This window comes from Rattus rattus, chromosome 1, assembly GCF_011064425.1.
Source record: "Rattus rattus isolate New Zealand chromosome 1, Rrattus_CSIRO_v1, whole genome shotgun sequence".
NCBI lineage: Eukaryota > Metazoa > Chordata > Mammalia > Rodentia > Muridae > Rattus > Rattus rattus.
The window spans coordinates 90,431,273-90,455,531 of record NC_046154.1 but is presented as its reverse complement, the minus strand read 5'-3'; the positions used below and the strand labels follow the sequence as shown (position 1 = coordinate 90,455,531).

Below are 24,259 nucleotides of genomic sequence, written 5' to 3'. Positions count from 1 at the left end.
ATCTAATCTCTGCAAATTCCTTCTTAACAGCTCTCCTTGTGCTCTGTTATACTCGTGGTCTTTTTTAAACCTCTGGATACTGGGTACATTTATAATAGCTGCTTTAAGGATTTTCACTCATAATTTTATTATCATTTTTATTTCTGCTTCTTATTGGTCTTCCTTTTGATTTTTAACTACATTTTTTTTCTGGTTCTCCTCAAAAGTAAGTGTTTTATGCTGCCCATTGTAGAAGGTATGTTGTGAGTGTAACTGGGTTGTGTTTTCTTCCTCTGAAAAGCATCACCTTCATCCTGGCAGATTTTCTTACAGATCAACTCGATACTTTGTAGTCTTGTTTTGAGAAAGGGTTAGATGAAGTCAGGAGTCCTAATTCCAGGGTTACATTAGCTCTTCCAAGGCAGAGCCTTTCTGCTGAAGTCATCAGGCCTCCTCCTTCCTGGCAGGTGAGACCAGAAAGACCGTCTCATCTTGTGCAGCTTCTTTGAAACCTCTGAGTATACACACATGCACACGCACGCATGCACAGGGCTGTTTTCTCAGCAGAGACTTGCTCTACACAAATGATTTACAATTCAGCTGAAGTCTTTAAGGAAGGCTCGCTGCACATTTCTGGAATTCTTTCTTGGCTCAGTTATCTCTTCTTTGTTATTCCGTCCTGCCCTGTCCAGCCTCATCACAAGTCCTGCCCTGGATCACAGTTCTTTTGGTTTAGGTTCAGTGAGTGGGTGTTGCCCAGTGGGCCCTACTCAGTCCTCTGAGCTTATTACCTCCAGTAGAGTGTACAATTTGTTTGTCTGGCTTCATCAGGAACTCCAGTCCCATCCCAGCCACTGCATCATGGCCAGAAGTCTTCTCTCCAGACCATGAAGTTTCCACCCGTTCCCACCTTCAGCCTTTGTGCACGGACTTCCTTGGTTTCACCTCTGCCTTATAGAGACAACCCATGCCTCCCTACCCTCTTAACTTTTCTCTGAATTTTTTTCTACCTGGGTTAATTTTTGAACGTCCTATAGGAGGGACTTTGTACCCTGTGATTGTTTATGTGTGTTATGAATAAAAATCTCGTGTTTCTTACAATGGGAAGTAGGCAGTCTGTCTGAGATGCTCATTCCTAGTGCAAGCCTAGGTAGCAGCTCCAGCTCATATGGGTTCCATAGGAGGTCAACATTTGGAGCAGACTGGTGGGTAATGTCAGTTGGGAACCTGCAGGGACCCATCCATGCTCAGGGTCAACCCATTGAGTGATCCTGAAATGGTGACCTTTAGAGAGCAGGGTCATCCATGGTTATAACACACGTCATTGATGGCAGTCAGTTCATGGAAAGGAAGTGGTGATGAGATGTGTGGATGGTCAAGAAACGCACTTTCAAGGAGGGCTTCCTGAGGAAGTGCTTTCCGGGGGCAGCACATAGGTCCAACAGTCACAGTGTTAGGGGATCAAAGGGAACAGCCTGGACGAAGGCCTTGAGATGGAAAGAGAACAGGTGTTAGAGGAGTTAAGAAAGTGAGGGGCCTCAGCAGAGCCTGAAGAGGCGAGAAGGCCCAGGCAGGGCAGCTGGAGTGAACAGATGATTACCTCGGTTGATTGGATCAGGTATCTCATAGGTTCCCTGAGGTCCCTGGTATAAGGAATACTAGGATTGTCGCAGCAGGAATAAAATGTGAAACTACCCCCAGACATGGTTCTGCAGCGACAGACAGGTCTCTGAGGAAAGCAGCTTGTAGATACTCTGTCCTTGTACCCAGGGCTCTGGATGTGTGAATCAGTGTCTCATGATTCGTGGAGGGGATCTATAACATTCTTTGGCCTCCCTGAGCTTCTGGCTGCCTGAGATCCCTGGTGCCCTATAGAGTATGCAGCACCTTTCTTCATGTGTGTCCTTAAGAACCACGTTAGGGTTCCTGGGCCTTAGTTTTCCTGTCTCTAAGAAGGAACATCAGTAGCAACTGCCTTGTGTGGAGCCGTTACTTTAAGGGCATCTCTCTGGCTTTATAGATGTCTTACTGAATCCCTGTGGGGCTACAGACTCAGAGAGGGCCATCCTGCTTTATCAGTGACATTAGGCAAGGGAACTATGTGCCCTATAGAGTATGGAGCCCAGGACTGTTGAGGTTAGAAGCCCTGGAGCTAGGCTTTCATGATGGGCTAGCTTCTCCAGCCTCAGCCCTCAACTGTTCCTCCCCCTGGGAGACAGTCAACAGTCAGAGGTGTTCCCAGGGCAGCAACATAGTGTTGAAGATGTTGGGAGAAACCATCAGATAAGCCATCCTTCCAATTTGATGCAAATCAGAAAGAAAGGTGAAACATGAGATATCCTGCCAATGGGAGCTCCCTTAGCTTCCCTCAGACTGAGGCCCTAGGGATCTCCTCAGCCAGGCCGGATGTTGTTAGAGCTATGACTAAATGACTCCCCTTCCTGTGGCACAGCTGGCCCTGTAAAGACAAGCATCTCTGAGGTACGAAGCGTGCTCAACTCCTCATGGAAGAGAACTGTGATTTGCACTGGGCCTGGATTTCTTGGGCCTCAGCTTCTGCATCGGTATGAGGAATGACTGGAAGCTGAGGGCTGCTAACCTTTCATCTCAGCCTCTGACATGGAGTTTGAGTCTCCAACTTCCAGTATGGGCATTGCACTGAGAACAGAATTGTAGCAAGGACCTGCCCCATGGAGCCAGAAAACCAAATTGGCTCAGAGCTGTGACCCAGGCCCTGTGTATAGATAGGGCTTTCAGGACGGTGCTCACTCCTGGGGTTTCTGGAATTCCCTCTCTGCCTGGTCCTGTTCTTTCCATTGGGAGACATAGCTGTAGACCTTCCGTGGTCTCATGAAGCAGGCCTTGTTTGCTTCTCTTCTGAGTGAGTCAGTTTAGAACCAGGCTCAAAGCACTCTGCCCACCCAAGACCACCACTCTCAGGACCTGGCTCCCTAGAGGATGTGGGTAAAGAAGGCTTCCCAAACCTTACAGGGGACAGGCATACCTGTGTGACAATGGCAGGCCCCGAGTCTCTGAAGAAGAGCAGTTCCCAGCCCCTGTCCACAGGGTTTTGTAGAGCCCCTCTCCCTTCTTTACTCCACTATCCAGCCCCAAACCACCTTCTGCTCCTCACCATCACTCACGAGCCAGATTCCCTTTGAAGGAAAAGGGCTGAGAAGCAGATATGCTAGAAGATGTTCTTAGGGCTGGGGTAACTAGGCCAGATGCCCCAAGGCTAGAGATGTAGATTCTCAGAGACTGCACAGAGGTGATGGGAGCAAACAGGAAGCTCTGAGCAGGAACCAGAGGTCAGGCTTCCCCGAAGGTGAAAGGAAAACTAGGGAAGAGTCTCGACTTTCAAAGGTTCTTGGGCTCCTGGTGGGAGCTTGAACCCTTGCTTTCTGTAGAATGAGGGCAGGCTGGGCAGAGAGGTGTCAGAGTGGGCATTGAGGGACCCGTGGCTGAGAGGCCACTTACTCGGCAGGCTCCAAGGGCCCTCAAGGACTGAGAGCATGACCCTCTCAGGTACCGCCCCCGGGTGGGAGCCACCAGAAGATCCAGACACGGGTTCTGAGTGTTCCCATCCAGAGGTCACCCCATCTCCACGCTTCGTGGCAGCGAAGACCCAGACGAACCAGTCGGGGAAAAAAGCTCCAGGCTCCGTGGTCCGATGCACCACCCTCTTACACCGCACCCCTCCAGCTACACAAACTCAGACGTTCCGGACTCCGAACTCGGGATCTCCAGCGAGCAAGGCAACTGCAGGTACTGACAACCTTTATTACCCATGCCTCCCTGGCTTCCCACCCACCGCCTGTTCCCCTGCAAGAACGAGACTGGAGTTCCCATCATGCTTTGGGACAGATCGGGACCCATGGCCTCTGGCCACCTCTGTAACCCTGGCAGGCCATTATCAATTGGAGGTCTATACAACAAAATTTGCAAACATTTTAAAAGTAATTTGATGTTTTCCCAAATCATGGCCTAATGGGTTCTGTTTTATTTGGTCTTTGTGAAGCTTAAAAGCCTTTTTATTAAAGATTAATAGGAAGTGTTTGAACATGAGGAGAGTCTGTATAGAAAGAAGTTTGGGTTTCTGACTCCTGGGCCATGTTCCTGCAGGACAATGGTTCGTGCCTCCTTTACAGTAGGTATCTGTGCACTTCCCCTGTTCCACAATCCCCACAACCCCCTGCTACATCCCTGCCACAGTGGCCCCATGGCAGGATAGCAGGTATCACCTTTGATTGTGACCTTTCTGTTGTCTGTGATCATCCAGCCCTATGTGGACCCCTTGCCACGAGCTTTCAGTTTCACCTTTCAGACTATTTCAGACTATTTCAGCATAGAAATGTTCTCCATCAAATGGGTGGCTCACTGTGGCTCTGTCTCTGGGCTCCCCATTCCCTAGAGTTGACTTAATGAAACCCTCCAGGAGGAAGCTAGAGGCCCAGCAGGAAACCAGAGGATGTCAGCCCCAGAAGTTTCCAGGCCTATGCAAAAAGGGGCTATGGCTCCAGAACATGACTGGGTAGCAAGGTCCCCAGTGATCATTTCTTCCAAAATAGAAGACATACTATGTGCTAGGTACCAGCTTCCAGGAGTCCTAGGACTCAGATTTGCATGAAAAAACCTTGGGCCACATACCCAGATGATAGTGCTATACTTTCTGAGCTCTGGGTCTTTCAGTTGCTTTCAGGAGGCCAAAGCTGTCCACTAAACATAGAGTGCTTGCATTGAGAGGTCAGATGAATGGGCCACTGAGGTCATTCATTAGTAGCCTAGTATTCATTGGTGGCCTGGCTAGGTAATTAGTTGTGCTTGCCTTTCCTCTGGTTTAAGAAGCTAATTTTGGCCAGGCTGTGGTTTTGTGTTTATTGTACTTATACTTCCCAAAAGGAGGGGAGTTGACCAACCTTGAAGTGTGGATTTCTCAAGTGCTGTGACTGTTGTGGTTTTGCCTTTAGGCGGGAGGCTAAGTCAGGAGGATCAAAAGTTCAAGCCCTGCTTGGGCTGTAGAGTAGCTTCAAGGCCAGACTAATCAACTTAGACCCTGTCTTGAAGTAAGAAAAGGGGGTTGGGGAGATAGCTCAGCGATAAGAATGATTGTGGAGGCCTTGCATGGGGTTCATCCTCAGCACTTTAAAACAATTAGAAAGATCGTCTGCCATGGTCTCCTTGGTGGTAGACATTGACTCACTAGGTTGTAGGGTCATGGCTTTCTTGGCTTTGCTCTCTTCTTGAGCTTTGTGGCTGAGTTTTTAAAGGTCCATAGCATCTGCAGAGAATTGTCTGTGGGGACCAGCATTTGTCAGTCATTGAATGTCACTATCTCCAGGCGAGTGTCTAGCAAACCATGGGTACCTCAGTGGCTGTCCCTGTGAGACTTTGGAAGCCGTATCATGGATCTTACTTGGACAAACTGTATGGTCAAGTCTAAGGGCACCAGGGTAGGTCAAGATTGTCACTGTCATCTCCTGCAGAACATGGCTGTTTGTGTTCAAGTGGACATGTACACGTGGGTTTATATTTCACCTGAAATACCCACCTGCCTGTTTTCCTGTGAACACAGACTAAGGCAGAGAAGGGGATCTCTTCCTTCTCACAGGCGAGGTACCTGCCCCCAGATCAAGCCTCATGTGCTGTCCTAGTGGGTCCAGGAGCCTGGTGGCTTCAGTTTGTTTCTCAGCCTGTTCAGTGTGTGGTACTGCACAGCCTCATGATATCGGGAGGCTTATCTGGTATACATAGGTGCTCCGGAGTGAGAGCCCCTCACCCTCTGTACATAGAGAATGAATGGGCCTCTGTCAGTTTGCATGCTGCCTGGAGGGACTCAGCCCAGGCTGTTAGGGGAACGGGGGTGGGGAGGAGGGGCATGATCCTTACAGTGCCAAAAGCTTCTACAGGCTTTTGGAGAGTTTGAGGTAAATGGAAAAGCCCTGAGCAGACCTATAGGCACTGCCTCTGGCTGTCTGTGTTATCCGTTATCCATGTCATTCTTCACCCCAGAGCACCAATACCCAGCACTTTGTTGGGTGGGATGGACCTGGTGAGTGGTGTTTCTCCAAGTGATTTCCAAATGGCACCATTTGGAAGGATATTGTGGAATCTAATCTTTAAAAATCCCCATGTTTTGGTGACAGGTTAAGTTGAAGCTCAGTGGCTCTCCTACTGGTCAGTTTCTCCAAGCCTTTGGTAGCCTCATCCAAGCTGTTTAAAGGAGCAGGGATGGCAGAGTTTCTCAAATTGACTTTCCTGAGAGCTTCTCCTCCTGGGGTCAGCTGTGCTCTATAGTACCCAAGCATCATGGGAAGAAAAGCTGGGTTATCTTCTTCTCCTGTGGGTGGGGCTATCAGTATAGAGTTTTGCTTGGCTGAGCCCATCCCTGCGTTATGAGATTTCAGGGAGATCCTGGGAGATGGTAAGCTTTGGGGAATGTTCTCTATAGACAGGGCTGACAAGGGGCCAAGTGCTCCTGTTCCTCTATGAGCTCTGACCATCCTCACCCAGTCTTTGGCCTTCCCAGAGCAAGTGTGAAACTACCCCATCCCTCCTTGTCACGTGTTTTGTCCCAGGACATCCTTTATGCCTTAGGATACTTGTTGGGTCAAAGTTGCCTCCAGGAAATGGTCTGACATCCTCAATCCTCATTTGCAGGCTGTAGCAGCAGAATCTGCCAGAGAAAACAAGAAAGTTCATCCCAATGACTCAACCTTACATACATGGCCCTGGAGTAGAAAATGGGGCCCTGACCTATTTGCTGTATGCATTTCACCAGTGTGTCCTTGGGCAGGTCACCCCTTCCCTCTCCATCCCTCTATCTCCCAGACACACATTTTCTGAGCCTCAGGGGCCTCCTGCCCACTCGGCCCTGACAGGCAAGCTGACCGTTCCCCGTGGCATATCAACCCCCTCTCTGCCTCTTTCCAGCAGAAAACACCTTCAGTCGCCGAGTAGAAAGCAAAGCACAGAACCACTTTGAAGAGACCAATAGGAGCTCACAGAATTCCAATGGTGAGTGTGCCTGCGGTGTGACATGTGACTTCAGGTGTGGGCTATATTCTAGTGTCACCTCCCACAGAAGAGCAGGTACCTATGACTGGGGTCTTCTGGTGCATGGTGGGGCTTGTTGGAAGCGGAGCTGGTTGGGGAAATAGAGAGACAGCAGAACTTATGAGAAGCAGAGGGGCCTTTCTATCCATGGATGCCCTTCTGTGTCTGCATTTTGTCCTTTGGCCCTTGCCCACAGAGAGGGGAACTTCCTTAATCCCAAACTCAGGCCTCAATTTAGCCAGACCAGATGGATAACTCTAAGAGAGCCATTTGCTAAGTTGAGGAATGCCATATGTAGCAGGTTTCTTTCCAGGAGAAGCAAATGGGGTACAGCAGAGGTTCAGGGGCCAGAGATCCCAGGTTCTGCACCCATACTAAGTCTCCAACCAGAACAGATTCTCTTCTAGATCCTGCAGTGCTGTGCCCTTGCCTGAGAGATCCTGGTAGTGTTTGCTGCCACCTGGTGGCTGCCTTGTACTAGTCACAGCTTGGGAGACTCCAGGGTTTATTTAGCCTTGGCAGGAATATGGATGGTCACCAGCAATCCCTATCTTAGGGATAGGAAGGGTGTATGCACAGTGATGGCCAGGACTGGAGGGGACTACTTGGATTGTCACTGTGATCCTCAGAGCTTCTGTAAGGGGTTGGTGTAGGAGGGATGGCATGACCTGCCCGGAGCCACAGAAGATTAAGTGGCAGCCTAGAGCTAGAACCAAGGTCTCCTGTCACGCCCTGGGCTCCCCACCCAAGCCATGCTGCACCCCTTACACCTCTCCTGCCACCAGGGCTAATGTTTGTGTAGGAATGGCACTGTCATGGGCTGCTGCTGGCAGCTACCATTCATTGAGCACTTATGACGTGGCTGGCATGTGTTCAGAGCTTTGTGTGTTGTATGTTTTCACCCTTACCACAGTCCTGTGGGGATAATGTTCTTGTCGCTCCCCCACTTTCTAGATGAGGAAACTGAGACTCTGGATAAGTCCATTGTAGCCCCAGGTCTCCCCGTACTACAGGTGGAGCCAGAACCCCAGTACTCTGCCTGCACCCCACTCTGCTGCCTGCTGTATTGGAGGCTTCCCAGCCCCACTCTCTGGCAATGTCAGACAGCAGGAGAGCTGGCCAGGAAACAACCAAGTGGCCAAATGTGTGGCCATATTGGGCATCACACCTGAGTCACACAGCCTCACCATCAGAGCACCCTAAGGAAGTGGCCTTAAGGAAATGGCCCTACCGGTATCCCGTGATACTGCCTCCCCTGATGACTGTGCCTCTGCCAGTACCCTCTCGCCCACCTTCCCACACAGACTGTGTGCCCACCGAGGGGCTCCCTTCACTGAGACGGCCCCTGGCTCACCAGCTGTGATGACTTCCCAGCCCCAGGACGGAAAAGCACTTAGCTAAACTGTTTCTCTTTTGCAGAAACTGCAAGTCCCCTGATTTCCAACCCTTTCCCTCTCCTGCAGAGTAAGTGATGCTCCTCCTGGGGGGTTGAAGAGGGCAAGGCAGGACAGAGAAAGACTCTGCTGGCCTCCCTGAGGTATAGACAGGCCTTTGGCCGCCCTCGGGGAAACACCCAGTAATAGCCTCAGGAAGCTGCTAAGGGCCCCGGAGGGTGGCTAGGTACCCAGGTAGGTGGAACCTTGAGCCCACAGGAGGGGGGACAGGTCACCCACCTCTGGTTATCCAGACAGCCTCAGGACTTCTCTTCCTAACCGCCTTCCTCGCTCTTTCCCTCCCCTTCTACCTAACAGTGTTGTCTTTCTTTCCTTCCACTACCCTTTCTTTGCCAGGCACCAGTGGGAGTCCTGAATACTCTGAGCTTTCGGCAGGTGCAGTCATTTCGGCTCAGCCCATCCTCCGCTCCTCCCTCATACCCACTGCCTCACTGCCCCCTCTCCTTCTCTTTTCTCATTGCTTCCTCCCTCCCCTTGTGAGTTTCCTTGTTCATCTGTGCATCCGTTCATTGGTTCCCTCTGTGAGCAGTGACCCTCGTGTGATCCCACGGGCAGAGGGTTAAGCTCTGAGTCCCAAGGGACAGAGTCTGTTTCCTGGGAGCTCTTGGTGCCTGGATGTTGTCCTTCCCATGTGCTCAGAACAGTGCCTGCCACGGAGTAAGCCCCCAGTAAGCAGCAGGCCCACTGAATTAGCAGCCTGTATCTGCGTGGCTTCCCCTCTCTGTGCTCCTGCCTTTCCCCAGCCTTTCTGTCTCCAGGCTAGTGACAGGCCAGTGGACAGGCTGGGCCCAGGGCCCCAAGTATGCACCTGGATCCCTACCTCCAAAGCTGCCTGCAGCCCAGTGTCAGGGTACCTGAGTATGGGCCGCCTGTCACATGCCCACCTGTCACATGCCTACCTGTCTCTCCAGAACCTTACACGTGTGGCGCCTGTGGGATCCAGTTTCAGTTCTACAGCAACCTGCTGGAGCACATGCAGTCCCATGCAGGTAAGGCCCAGAGGGCCCCAAACACGAAATTGGAAGCGACTAGCAGAACCTGCTCAGAGCACACACACACCCTCCCCATCCCACCCGTAACCGGACACGCATCTCTGTCACTCTCCAGGAACTTACCTACTGAGCCCCAGCCAGCCAGTCCTTCATCACTAGCTAGTCTGAACTATGGCATCTCAGCTCTATCCCAGGGTGGTTTGGGGAGGAGGGAGGAAGATGGGCTTCCCAGAAGTTGCAGGCCCTAAAAAGAGACCTCTAAATAGGTTCGAGGTCAACATGAGCAGGAGCTGATGGTAGAGAGGCCAGCAGTTGGGAAGGTTGTGCTCAGACCTTCATGTGCACTCACCATTTCTGCCTCTCCAGAGCTCCGGTTCTCAAACTGGAGCCCATGAGGGAATTAGCAGGGCGGAGGGAGAGTTGGGACAGAGCAAGTCCACAGGGCTCTGCTCTCCCTCACAGGCTCAGCCATCCACTGCCCCCTTCCAAACCCACCCTTACCCTTTGCAGATACATAGCTGTCCAGCTTTCCAGTCTGCACCCGCAGATATTAATCACGCTGGCACCAGCTTCTGGTGTAAATTCTGCTTAGGCAGAATTACTGTGTGTCCACAGGGAGAGTCCCCAGGCCCCAGCATTTTCACAGACAGTTACTATGCAGCCACACAGTCACTGCAAGAAGCCTGGCTGGGGACCTCCTACGTGGATACTCAGGGATTCCGGTCCCTGCCCTCTTACAGTCCATACACCCCTGGGAAAGTCAAAGGCTTTCCTCTCTGACTGGTAGGTGTGGGGAGAGGTAAGGGGTTACAGTGACACAGATCCTAAATGCTGTCTCCATTGGCACATGACCATCCTATGTCTGTGATGGAAGGCTGCTCAGGGCCTCTGTCCAGGAACAATCCAACACTTTGCAAAAGGAACTGTGAGTCTAGACAAAGGGGCAGCTGGTGCCTGTCCACCCAGCCAGTTCTTCTAGAGGCATTTGAAATAACACGTGAAGTGGGTGGTGGCACACACTATAATTCCGGCCCCGGGAACCTGAGACAGGAGGATCACAAATTTGAGGCCTTCCTTGGTGACACAGACCTCGTATCAAAAGAAGATCAAAGGAAAAAAAGGAAATACTGTATGAAGTGTGTGCGGTGCATGATGGGGGCTGCTGGTAGTCGGCATGGTTGTCACCTATCGTTTGTGTCCCCTGAGGTTTACAAGCCTGTCAGGTCGTCCTCCAGACTGAGCCACTCTTCTGTTGCTCTGAAGAGACACCATAACCACAGCACCTCTTACAAGATTCAACTGGGGCTTGCCTACAGCTTCAGAGGTTTAGTCTACGATCTCCATAGCAGGGAGCATGGTGGCTCACAGGCAAATATGGTGCTGGAGAAGTAGCCGAGAGCTCTACACCCAGATCCACAGGCAGCAGGAAGAGAGAAATATCAGGCCCAACTTTAGCTTCCTCAACGCCTACCTCTGGTGACACACTTTCTTCCACAAGGCCACACCTACTCCACTATGCCACACTTCCTAATCCTTCCCAAGTAGTGCCATTCCCTGATGACCAAGCATTCAAATATATATAGTGTATGGGGGCCATTCTTATTCAAACCACCACATTCCACTCTCTGGAATCCCACATTCCCCCATAGGCTGGCAGCCATATTGTAAAGCAAAATGCATTCAGTTCCACTTCAAGAATCCCTGTAGTTTATCATAGTCTTCAGAAGTCCAACGCTCATCACCAACTCTAAAGCCAGGGTGTGGCCGAAGCTGCCAAGTTCTGCTGCTTGTTGGGGCTGGAACATGGCCCCCTTGTTCGATTCCATCTGCACCAGTTTTGTGTTGCTGATGGCTTCCTTCACTGCTTAATCTTTTCTTTAATTCCTCTTCACAAGTTGGAAGCTCAGCTGGGTAAGGTCTTACCCTGAGGTTACCGCTTCCTTTATTCATTTAGCTTCAGGCATTTAAAAAAAAAAAACTTTTTATGTCTTTGAATTCAGGACATAGCTCTGTTACACTTCCTGGTCTGCTTTTCTCTTCAAACTGTACATTTTGCATTTTTCTTTAATAAGCTCGCTCCTTTTCATAATAGATCTGCATAAGAGTGGCCACTAATAACCACAGTCAAGGGGGGAAGTAGCCCCATTCTTTGCCAAAATATCACAAAAAGGGTCTCTAGGCCATTTATAATATTTATTCCCCCCGAAAGTCCTTGAGCTGGGCCTCATAGCTCACGTCACCCCCAGACTGCTTTCTGTTGCTTCCCATGCTCCTGCTAATATGGCCCATTAAGCCCCACGTAAGGCCTTCAATCCATTTTCTAATCCAAAGTTCCAAAGTCATCATTCTACCCACAAGCTATCAGGCCCATCACAGGAATGCCCCACTCCCTGGTGTCAACTCCGGCTTAGTCAATTTCTGTTACTGTGAAGAGACACCATGTCCACAGCAATTCTTATAAAAAAAGAAAGCATTTAATTGAAGCCTTGCTTATAGTTTCAGAGGTTTAGTCCATTATCGTCATGTCAGAGAACGGGGCGCCACACAGCCAACAAGGTTCTGGTGAAGTAGCAGAGAGTTCAACATTTAGTTCCGTGGGTGGCAGGAAGAGAGTCACTAAGCCTGACTTGGGCTTTTGAAACCTCAGAGCCCATCCCAGTGACACACTTCCTCCCACAAGGACACAGGTACCCCAACAAGAACACACTTCCCAATGCTTTTCAAGTAGTACCACTCCCTAGTGACTAAGTGTTCAAATATATAGAATGGGAGCTGTTCTTATCAAACCACAACACAGGGGTAGACTCCATCTTCCATTAGATAATGCGATGTTACTCCTCTGTTCACTCGTTTCAAAGAGTGTGCTGTACATGAGGCAGTCATTCATATTGCCTTGAGAGGGTTTCACCTCCTTATAAGTCATTCCACAAACACAAGCTTTTGAGTGGTAATCAGGACTCCAGGGCTCTAGTTCTGCTCCCTAAATGACATGAGACATCAGGCAGAAAACTGTTCTCATCTTTAAAGCAAGGACACACAGACTCCTGTTGCCTGGTGTCTTTGCCTCACATTTCGGGTATCTCCCATTTCCCAATGACTCCATGATCAGCCAGGGATGGCTCAAAGCATTTACGCATGCCCTCAATGGGAACTTATAGCTCTGGAGGGTAGTAGCCATGGTCTCTCTCTTTGGGTACAAAGCCTGGTTCCTGAGCCACACAGCCCAGGCTCCCACAGTTAATTCATATTTGTTCATCACCCTCCCATTTCCATCTGTCTCTATCTGTTTCTCTTTCTGCCTCTGTCTCTCTGTCTCTGTGTGTGTCTCTGTCTCTCACTGTGTGTGTGTGTGTGTGTGTGTGTGTGTGTGTGTGTGTGTGTGTGTGTGTCCTGCAGGAAGTTGTAACTAGGTGTGACTTTGGATGTGGGTGCTTCCCCGTCATTCTGGCTGGTGGTGGACAGAACCATGATGAATCAAGTCTGGGTTGAGCAGGAAGTAGCTGCACTATCCCCCAGCCTCTTGGCTTGTTCAGAGTCATTGAAGGGCTGCTTTGTGCTGGTCCAGCGCAGCCAGAGAATGCCTCCCTCACAATCCAGCGCAAAGCTCGGCGGAATCCCAGCCAGGCTGAATCAGGATTAAAGGATTGGCTTCATGGAGGGAAATTAAGCATTGTGAGCTGCACAGTTCACAACGTCTCTGATAAAGGGATCAGCCTCCAGTAACACCAATCTCATTAAGAGCCTCTGAATGGCAAGGCTAATTCACACTAGTGAACCTGTCTGCCTTGGTGACAGGTCAGCAGTAGGACTAGCAGTCGTGATGCCAACTGTAGTGAACGGTAGTGAGTGCTTGCTTTGGGCACTGGCCATGGGTCGGGTATGTTGACTGTGGTACAAGAAACTACAAATGCTGGCATTTCCATCCCCTTTATAAAGGCCTAGAAGACAATCTCTGGCATAGCTCATAAGTATCTAGAAACATTTCAACTGATACTTGCTGCCGGGTCTTGGTCTGGGAGTTATATATATATATTCACCATTTAATTCTCAAAGTAGCTCTCTAAATGCCACATTAACTCCACTTCACGGAAAAAGATGCTAAAGAGCTAGAAAAAAATGGCTCCTAAGTATAGTCTTTGCCTTGCAGGAATGAGGATCTGAGTTCAGTTCCCAAAACCCACATAGAACGGTTAGGCATGGCAATGCCCACTTAGAATCCCAGCCTGGGGTGGGAGCAAAGAGAGGTGACTCCTTGGGGCTTCCTGACCAGCCAGCCTGGCCTGTCTAGTAAGGTAGATACCAGTGATAGACTCTGTCAAAAAAGTGGGGGGGTGACCCCTAAAGAACAACAGGCAGGACTGTCATCTGGCCTTCCTGCACACGCTTGCACATGCTCACACACATACCAGGGAAAGAGTCTGAAGCAAAAGTGATTGAATTCACTTGTCAGGGTTATAAAATCAGTGATAATTAGACCGGGATTCTCACTCTGGGAATGATCTCTGTTTAGATTGCACAGCCTTTAACATTTACGCTGAAGCTGTGGTCTGCCCTGTTGGAGTCAGTGGACTTGACCCCTCAGAACTGGGCCCTTGCACCTCTCACCAGTAGGGGTAGAGAGCACAGTTAAAGGATGCCCAGGAGTCTTTGCAGAGGATAAATTAAATCAGTGGTTCTCTGGTGTAGACTGGGGAAGTGGCCAACCCTGATTTCTGAACCACTTAATTTCCCTTGAACCACTTCACGACTTTGGAATTCCTGTTTTTCTGCTGTAAGAGTTTTTCAAACCTTTCCTCCCAAAGAGGGCTGCAGAGGTGATGTATTCAAAGACTATGATGCCTTCAGTGACTAGCCTGACCTTACTCCATCACCCATCGGAGGTACAAGTTGAATATCCCTCTTCTGAAATGCTTGGAAGCAGAAGTGTCTCAGTTCACACATTTCAGAGTCTGAGATATTTGAATATGAAGAGAATGAGTTCTATCTGTTCTCATTCCTACTCTTTCTCAGTTTCTGCCACCCCACCCCAGCCCCACTTTTCTCCTTCCCCCCAAAAGCGTTTCATCACACTCCTGTCCATCTGGTTTATTTTGTGACTTAACTAAATTTATCTACAGCTGTCCTGTGTGACCCTGGGTTTAGAATTATCCATTGGATCATGGTGAGCTTAGCAGTGGGCAAGCAATTGAAGATGATTAATTCCCATCTCCCAGAGTCTGTTATAGCTAATAGTGTAGCAGTAAGGGATAAGGCTCCATAGCCTCCACATCCATGGCTGGTTGTTGACAGGGAAAGTCTTCTATAGGCTCAGTGCAGGAAGCCATAACTGCTGTGAGTTCAAGACGGTAATGGTTGTGTAATACCTAAGTGACATTTTTCAGCCCTTCTCCCTGTTTGTGGCACTTCATTCTTCCTGATCTCCCATCCTCAATTTCCCTACGCCTGAAGAGGAGTAGTACAAATTCTTTTGTTAGAGCTTGGCACTCAGACATCACTTATCCTTGGCCCCCTGGGCAGCCACGAATCTCTGCATCCACGTATATCCACTGTGAAGAGAAGCTTCTCTCATTAAGGCTGGTAGTAGTCTCCATCTATTTGTACGAAAGAGATATTTTGTCATTTTAGTTAAACAATGGCTTCCCCAAGTATGGATTGTTGGCCTGGCTTACTGTACTAAGCATGGATTCCTTTCTGTGGCGTGGGGCTCGAATTGAATCAGAGGGTGATTAGTGGATTGCACAACAGTTGTACCACAACTACACAGGTGGACATGTCTTGCCTAGAAGGTTGATTTTGTAATTAGTAAGAGTCACAGCTAGGTAAGTTCTCTGATGCCTTTTCTGTTCTAGCTGCCTGCATCACAACCTCTGGCTCTTTGAAAGTTAGCTAGGAGGGAGGCTATTTCCAGTGAGATCCAGCTTGGTTTCTCTTTTTCTTATAACTGGTATATGTAGAGTTTTCAGCAATGGGGTTTTACACTGTAGTTCTGATTGGCATCCAAGAGAAAGGACAAGAACCTATGTTGTTTTGGGCCCTCTGGAACCTCCTGACCAATTCTTTTGGAGGTACCCCACATCTGGCACCAGGAATTTTGTATGGTAACCCAGTGCTTCTAGGAGAAGCATTATCAAGCTATGATGGGTGTCTCATTAATCTCTATATCTTTTAATTGCTTACAAAATAGTAAATTTTCTTGTGGCTCTTTTGTTCATCCTTAATTTTGGTTAACTCTCACCCACCCTCTCTCCCTAATCTACCACCCCCACCCTGGTTAAATATTGACACTCCTAGTTTTGTCACTCTCTACTTATTTTTGCCTGTGTTCTAACCACACTCCTGTAAGGTGCCCCTCCCCCATCCTACTTTTCTCTTTATAGCCTCCAGACTACACAGGAGGAATGCTCTAGTTAAACAGAGTTCAAGAATGGAAGATGAGGTTCACATATGAAAGAGACCGCTTGGTGTTTTTCCTGGGCTGGGTTATTTCACTCAGTATAGTAGTTTTCTAGTTCAAGTCATTTACATGAAAACTTCACGATTTAACTTTTCTTTCTAGTTGATTGAAGTTCCATTGAGTATTTGTACCCCATTTTCAATATCCATTGATCAGTTGATGGGCGTCTAGGCTTTCATTTCCTTGCTCTTGCCCATCAAGCATGTATATGCAAGTATCTGTGGAGTATGATATAAGGTCTTTTGCGTATACGCCCAGGGGAAGTATAGCTGGGTCATCTGGTAGTGGGATTTCTAGTTGTGTTGTATTGTTTTGCTTTGAGAAACCTGATTTCCAAAGTGTCTGCACTAGTTTACTATGAAACTAGATCTGTCTCTCACTTTGTACAAAATTCAACTCCAGATGGACCGAGGGCATTGACATAAGAACTAATTCCCTGAAACTGCCAGAGAAGGAAGTAGGGAGGCACCTTAAATATTTACTTTCTGAAAGGAGTCATAGAAGCACAGAAAATAAGACCAACGGTAGACAAAGGGAATCTCCTGAAACTAAAAGGCTTCTGTACAGTAAAGAAAACTGCCAATAGAATAAAGAGGTGGCCTACAAAAAGAGAGAAAAAAATGCATCTGTATGTTGGACAGAGTCTAGAAAGAACTCAAGAAACTGGACATAAAGAAAACAAACAACTCAACTATAAAGGAGATTATGGAAGTAAGCAGAGAGTTCTCAAAAGAAGAAATACAGATAGTTAATAAACACCTTTTTAAAGTGTACCACATTCTTAGCACTCAGGGACATGCATACTAAAGCTACTTTAAGAGTTCATCTCATGGGGCTAGGGAGCTGTCTCAGTGATTTAGAGCACTGGCTACTCTTGCATAGGACCTGGGTTTAATTCCCAGCTCCCACATGACAGTATACAACCATCTGTAACTCCAGTCCCAGGGGATCTGATGCCATCTTCTGGTCTTCACAGGTACCAGACATGCATGTAGTAACAGACATATATGCAGGCAAAACACACATACACATACATTTTTTAAAAATGTTTAATTAAAAGATCCATCTCACTTCAGTCAGAATGGCTGTCATCAAGAATATAAATGACAATACTAGTCTCATAAAATAAATTGTGGGGTAGTTTTGCTACCCATGTGTTCTAGAAGAATTTGTGTAGAATTTATGTGATTACTTAAGGTTTGTTTTGCTTTGTTTTTTTTTACAACAAAACAAATTATCCTGATTAGCCTGTGAACCTATAAGGGTCTGGAGGTTTCTTTATGGAAAGTTACTTAACCATGAGGTATTTCTTTAATGAGCATAGGATTCAAGTAATCTATTTTTTTCTCTGATGAGCGATCTTTGTGGGTTTGAGGTGTGTGTCTGGCCTAACTTGTTGAATTCATTGGGCTAAAGTTCATATTACTTTTAGTACTTTTGACATCTGTGGGCTCTGTAGTGATGACTCTTCATTATTGATCCTAGTGATTTTTATCCTCTGGTGAGAGGCTTATCAAGTGTATTAATCTTTATAAAAAATGAGCTTTTGTTTTCATTGGTTTTGCTCTTAAGAAAAAGATTCTTGATTCTTTGTGAATGTCACATCATGCACCCCAATCCCATTCATCTCTCCATCCCTTTGTATCTACCCTCTGCCCTTATAACTCCCCCAAAAAGAAAATATTAGAGAGTAATATATACATATATACATACATACATACATACATACATACATACATACATACATCACACATCTTGTCATGTTAGCTGTAATGTGTCCCAGTATGTCCCACGTCTTTTGTCCACACATCTTTACTTGCAGATGTTCGTTGCAGTGAGTCACTGTCTGGTTTGAAGCCTCTGGCTTCTGCTACACTATCAATACTAGATCCTCACCGGGACTCCTCTCAGATATCCTGTTGTTGCCCTTGTCATGGAGATCTTGCAGCTTTAGTTCTGCAGAAACAGCCTCTTCATGTGTTCCAGCAGTTCATAGATGAAGTAGATATTGGGATGGACCAACTCAAAGCTCTGGTTGTAGGCCTGGGTTATAGCTGAATTTGTCAGCCCAACAGCTCTCCTGCACCCACACCACCAGGGCAAGCTCTTTAGCACTGTCCTGGCTAGCTCACCCAGTGCTGCAGCCGACAAGGGATAGGGCCAGCTCTCCTGAAATCATGACCTCAGTGCCAGCTCACCTGCACCTGACTACCAGGGCCAGCTCTACTGTGTCACCTAGGCAAGGTGCAGGGCCTGCCCTCCTAACTACTCAGCCAGTGAGGGACCAGGCCTCTGGACCCGTTTCCCACCTGCCATGTTACAGGCAGCAGGGGGCAAGAGGGAAACAACTCTTCCCCACCCACACCAAGGCAAGGCAGATGAAGGGCTGGGCTGGCTCTCTTGCTCTCATGAGGCTCACCTGTGTCCTCCCCCGCCCCACCACCACCACCACCACACCAGCAGGGCCAGCTCTACTGTGCTACCTAGGCATGGTGTAGGGCCAGTTCTTCTGAGTGCCACAGACAGTGAACATCAACATAGTTGCACGAGTGGTAATATGAGCTATAGACCCTGACTGCTCCATGGCCATCGAGCCAGACATGGTCCTCAGCAGGAGTCAGGACTTCACCATGGCCTCGGGTGGCAGGAAGGCTCCTCACATAAGGATGTTTTTCTCCACCCTCATGTCTCCAGTCCCACCCCTCTTCATACTGCTCAGACCATTCCCCTTCTCTTTATTTCCCGTGGCAAGTTGTGGTGGTTTCCTCTGTAGATGGGTCACAAAGCTGGTGGCCTCTGGGTAAGCATCATGGACTTTGTAAGAGTCTCTATGTCCTAGGCCTTTCCCTGCTGTCTCCGTAGTCCTTCTTGATGTTGCAAGGTAGCCATACTGTCTTAGTCAGGGTTCTCTAGAGTCACAGAACTTATGGGTAGTCTCTATATAGTAAGAGAATTGGTCAATGACTTACTTACAGTCGGTAGTCCAACTCCCCAACAATGATCAGCCACAGCTATGAATGGAAGTCTAAGGATCTAGTTCCACAGTAGCTAAGTGAAAACAAGAGAGAGAGAGAGAGAGAGAGAGAAAAAGAGAGAGAGAGAGAGAGAGAGACTGACTGACTCTTCCTTCTTCCAATGTCCTTATGTAGGTCTCCAGCAGAAGGTGTGTCCCAGATTACCCAGATTAAAGGTGTGTGCCACCGCACCTGGGTCTAGGACTAGCTTTGTCCCAGGTAACCTTGAACTCAGAGATCTCCTTGCCTTAAGCTCCTAGGATTCATAGCCACTTTGCCTCAAGATCTCCATACCAAGACCCAGGTCAGAAACTTGTATCTCCCAGCCTCAAGATCAGGATCAAAGGTGAACCTTCCAATTCTGGATTGTAGTTCATTCCAGATATAATCAGGTGACCACCAGGAATAGCCACTACACCATACCATTGTCCTAAGTTTCTGCATTGTACAGATGAGGCTTTGAAACCATAGACAGTTGTGTGAGAAGCCTGAACTCAACTCCTCGTGGCGTGTGTTGCTTTACCCCTTGCTGCTCCTCCCCTTCCACCCTCTGCCCCTGCCCCCATGCTCCTTCCTTGCTCTTCAGCTTCCTCCTACCCTTCCATGTGACCCATTGTTACCTTTGTTCTGCAGCTGACAATGAAAACAACATCACCTCTAACCAGTCTCGATCTCCACCTGCTGCAGTGGAAGAAAAGTGGAAACCTCAGGCCCAGAGGAACAGTGCCAACAACAGTAGGTCTCGGCATGCTGGAGCCAGGGGCTCCTGGAAGTCCTGCAGCCCCACTGCATCTGTAGTCTGTCTTCCCACAGCATCTACACTGTGTCTCCCCACTGCATCTATACTGTCTGTCTTCCCACAGCATCTACAGCCTGTCTCCCCACTGCATCTACACTCTGTCTCCCCACTGCACCTACACCTGTCTCCCCACTACATCTACAACCTGTCTCCCCACTACATCTACAACCTGTCTCCCCACTACATCTACAGCCTGTCTCCCCACTACACCTACAACCTGTCTCCCACTGCATCTACAGTCTGTCTCCCCACTGCATCTGCACTGTCTCCCCCCACCCACACTCTGTCTCCCACTGCATCTACAGCCTTTCTCCCCACTTCATCTACACTCTGTCTCCCCACTGCATCTATAGTCTGTCTTCCCACAGCATCTACAGCCTGTCTCCCCACTGCATCTGCACTCTGTCTCCCTGCATCTACAGTCTGTCTCCCCACTGCATCTGCACTCTGTCTCCCCACTGCATCTACAGTCTGTCTCCCCACTGCATCTACACTCTGTCTCCCCACTGCATCTATAGCCCATCTCTCATTTCTAACACCTGTACTTCCTGGGAGACTAAAGGAAAATGTTGTATTCAAAGGTTTATGTGACTGACACATGTGGCATGTATGTTGCATGCATACCCCTGTATACCATACTTAGGCCCACAGCAGACATTACTTATCAACCATAGAACTTTATCCCTATGGTACCCTAGGGATATGGTTCAGACCACACCAATCCATATGCAAGACAAAATCTATTTGCTATTCTTTCTGCTAGCCATTTAGGATATTGCTGCTGCCATGTTAAGCAGCTTTGAATGTCAAATGTTAATCCTTTCTCTTTCTGTGTCCCCTGCTAGCCACAACCAGCAGTTTGACACCTAACAGTGTAATCCCTGAGAAGGAGCGGCAAAACATCGCAGAGAGGCTACTGCGGGTCATGTGTGCTGACCTGGGTGCACTGAGCGTGGTCAGTGGGAAGGAGTTCCTCAAGTTGGCTCAGACCTTGGTAGACAGTGGTGCCCGCTACGGGGCCTTCTCAGTCACTGAGATCTTGGGCAACTTTAACACCCTGGCACTGAAGCACCTGCCACGCATGTACAACCAGGTGAAGGTGAAGGTGACATGTGCCCTGGGCAGCAACGCTTGCCTGGGCATCGGGGTGACTTGTCACTCCCAGAGTGTGGGCCCTGACTCCTGCTACATCCTCACAGCCTACCAGGCTGAGGGTAACCACATCAAGAGCTACGTGCTGGGTGTGAAGGGCGCAGACATTCGTGACAGTGGTGACTTGGTGCATCACTGGGTGCAGAACGTGCTATCAGAGTTCGTGATGTCGGAGATCCGGACCGTATATGTGACAGATTGCCGGGTGAGCACGTCCGCCTTCTCTAAGGCTGGCATGTGCCTTCGCTGCTCAGCCTGTGCCTTGAACTCAGTGGTGCAGAGTGTGCTGAGCAAGCGGACGCTGCAGGCCCGCAGCATGCATGAGGTGATCGAGCTTCTGAATGTGTGTGAGGATCTGGCAGGCTCGACCGGCCTGGCCAAGGAGACCTTCGGCTCTCTGGAGGAGACGTCACCACCACCCTGCTGGAACTCAGTGACAGACTCGCTGCTGCTGGTGCATGAGCGTTATGAGCAGATCTGCGAGTTCTACAGCCGTGCCAAGAAGATGAACCTCATCCAGAGCCTCAACAAGCATTTGCTGAGCAACCTGGCCGCCATCTTGACACCGGTGAAGCAGGCGGTCATAGAGCTAAGCAACGAGAGCCAGCCCACCCTGCAGCTGGTGCTCCCTATCTACGTCAGGCTAGAGAAACTGTTCACAGCCAAGGCCAACGATGCGGGCACCGTCAGCAAGCTGTGCCATCTCTTTCTGGAAGCACTCAAGGAGAACTTCAAGGTGCACCCAGCCCACAAGGTGGCCATGATCCTGGATCCTCAGCAGAAACTGCGGCCAGTGCCACCCTACCAGCACGAGGAGATCATCAGCAAGGTGTGTGAGCTCATCAATGAGGTAAAGGAGTCCTGGGCTGAGGAGGCCGACTTCGAGCCTTCTGCCAAGAAGGCCCGCTCAGCCACTGGAGAGCACCCCGCAGCTCAGGAGGATGACCGGCTGGGCAAGAATGAGGTATACGATTACCTTCAGGAACCCCTCTTTCAGGCCACTCCCGATCTCTTCCAGTACTGGTCATGCGTGACCCAAAAGCACACAAAACTGGCCAAACTAGCCTTCTGGCTCCTGGCAGTTCCTGCTGTGGGGGCTCGCAGTGGGTGTGTAAATATGTGTGAACAAGCACTTCTGATCAAAAGGAGGCGACTGCTTAGTCCCGAAGATATGAACAAGCTCATGTTTTTGAAATCCAACATGCTTTAAGACTCTACTTTGAGGGAAAGAAAAAAGAAAAGACAAAAAGAAGAAAGACATTAGGAAAACACACACACAACACTGTCACAAACAAAGAAATTTAAGTTCTAAACACTGTGGAACCTCATTGTAAATGCCCCTTGGGAAATTAAGTGCTTTTTTTTCGGTGTGTGTGTGTGTGTGTGTGTGTGTGTGTGTGTGTGTGTGTGTGTGTGTGTGTTGTGTAGTGTATGCACATGTGTCCATACCCACACACATGACATTGCATGGGTAAAGGGTGTGGGAAGCTCATACTCAAATGCACAGCCAGAGGACCTCCACATGTGTGCGCACACACACACTCAGAGACAGACACACACACAAACACACAACCCTGGTGCGTGCACGCATGCCTTTCCTCAGGTGTGTTTGCATTGAGCGGGGTGTGCCAGGAAAGCTAAGAGACTGGGAAAGTAGGAGTGGTTTCGTTTTTCTCAGACAGGGGCTCTAAGGACTCCATTTTCAGGTGTGCAGATTGGGAGAGGCTGGGGTTGTGAAATATTCAGGCAGCTGAGGGCTGAAGTGGCTTGAACCCCCACCCCCGACCCCAGCCCTCCCTCACCATCCCTTCATTCCCTCAACCCATGGTGCCCCAGCTGCTCTGACCGATTCCCCAGACTGCGTCAGATGGACAGATTCTGCACTGGACTTTATTTCTTGTTTCACCTTCAGGGCATTAAGCTGCTGTACCTGTGACCTCCCGCTCAGATGTCCAGGGCAGCTGCCTTAGAATACACACTATCTATCTCCCCAAATCAGGAAAGGAGGCTCTAGAAATGTAAAGCTGATGTTCTACTTTTTAATATAAGAGAGAAAACAACTTTCTTTTTCCAGAGACATATAGCTAACTCTCCACTCCTTTTTTTTTTTTTTTAATTATCGTCATGCTTTTTTTTTTTTTTTTTTTTTTATCTTTTGGGGGATTGGGTTTCTTTTCACATGTGATTTAGACTCTTCTGGGAGGCACTGAATGTCTGACTTATGTTCCGGAGTCTTGTTTGTTTTACTTGCCCCTTTTTATTCCTATGTCACACTGTAAACGAGCTCATCTCAGTGGCGGTGTTCAGGACTTGCAAAACCAAGGTCAAGGCCATGGCTGTGGGTCTGGAGTAGGGAGTTGGGAGGAGTCGTGGGTCCTTGGCTGTGGGGCTTGGTGGAAGCTATCATGGGAAGCATGTGGCTTTAGGGGTCCTGAATGTCATCGAGAGAGCCGTTGCCTGGTTCCTGCCTGTGGTAGTGTGAATGTCCACTTCTTGAATGTCTGTCTCCTGTACTCAGACTGTTCCCTCACCACAGCCTGACCTCCAGTTCTGCAGGGACACTAAGTCCATGTTTGTGTCTGCCAGACCCACAGTCTCTCTCCCTCCCCAAATCCCAGGGGTTCTGGGAGTGTGTGGCCCTCAGAGGTCCCCACAGGCACCTCAGACCAGCATGTTGCTGGCTGAGCAGTTGGCATCCTGCAGGTGGATGTGCTTGACTAAATGCTGTGAAAGGGATTTTTAACCCTTGCGTCTAATCCCCTTGGCCAGGAACTAATGCTTTTACACACAGTCCAGATGCCAAGAGGGGGCTGCCATTCTCTTCACAGGATGACGAGCATAACCACCCTGTGAGGGTCTTTAGCTTGGTGTCTCTGATCCCTCCAGAGACCACAGCAGTGGTGTGGGGATGCTTACACTTCAGGCTGAGAATGGCCGCCCCTGAGGGGTTATTTGCAAAAGCATCTCTTCTACCTGGGGCTTGGACTGCCCCCCTCCTCCAACATAAAGCATTACTCAACTGAAAGATACCTCGACTTCAAAAGCTCTGTACCCGTAGCCCTCTTCCCTGGGTCACCAGGGCAGGAGGGGAGCGAAGATGGTTTAAAGACTCAGCGGCTTCCAGTTATGCTCAAGGTTCCAGAACTCCATCCTTGAGACGTAAGCCCACACTCTTCACCTCACAAGACTAAGCAAGCTCTCCTGTAGAGTTTCAGACGTACAAACAGATCAGAGAAGGCTGCGTCCACATCGACTCCAGCAAGCTATGGTCTCAGGAACCACCATACAATACCTACTGCAGGGGATGTTCTAGACATTTCCATCACGGCGTCTTCAACTTGGCCCTTATCATCAGAGGAACC

The 24,259-nt window shown here is 49.0% G+C and overlaps 1 protein-coding gene across 4 annotated transcripts in view; it reads left to right on the top strand.

The window, feature by feature from the left end:
• The window catches only part of Znf618 (zinc finger protein 618), a 55,397-nt gene extending 32,449 nt beyond the window's left edge, over positions 1–22,948 (top strand). For 2 of the 4 annotated variants that reach the window (XM_032903131.1, XM_032903124.1), the window contains 5 exons: positions 3,505–3,744; positions 6,913–6,993; positions 9,398–9,475; positions 19,580–19,681; positions 20,591–22,948. In XM_032903131.1, coding sequence (XP_032759022.1) covers positions 3,505–3,744; positions 6,913–6,993; positions 9,398–9,475; positions 19,580–19,681; positions 20,591–22,107 — 2,018 coding nt within the window. In that variant the 3' untranslated portion in view covers positions 22,108–22,948. Of the gene's footprint in view, positions 1–3,504; positions 3,745–6,909; positions 6,994–9,397; positions 9,476–19,579; positions 19,682–20,590 lie in introns of all 4 variants that reach the window. The other 2 variants (XM_032903106.1, XM_032903115.1) reach the window with 1 other exon arrangement.
• Positions 22,949–24,259: the final 1,311 nt, after the last annotated feature.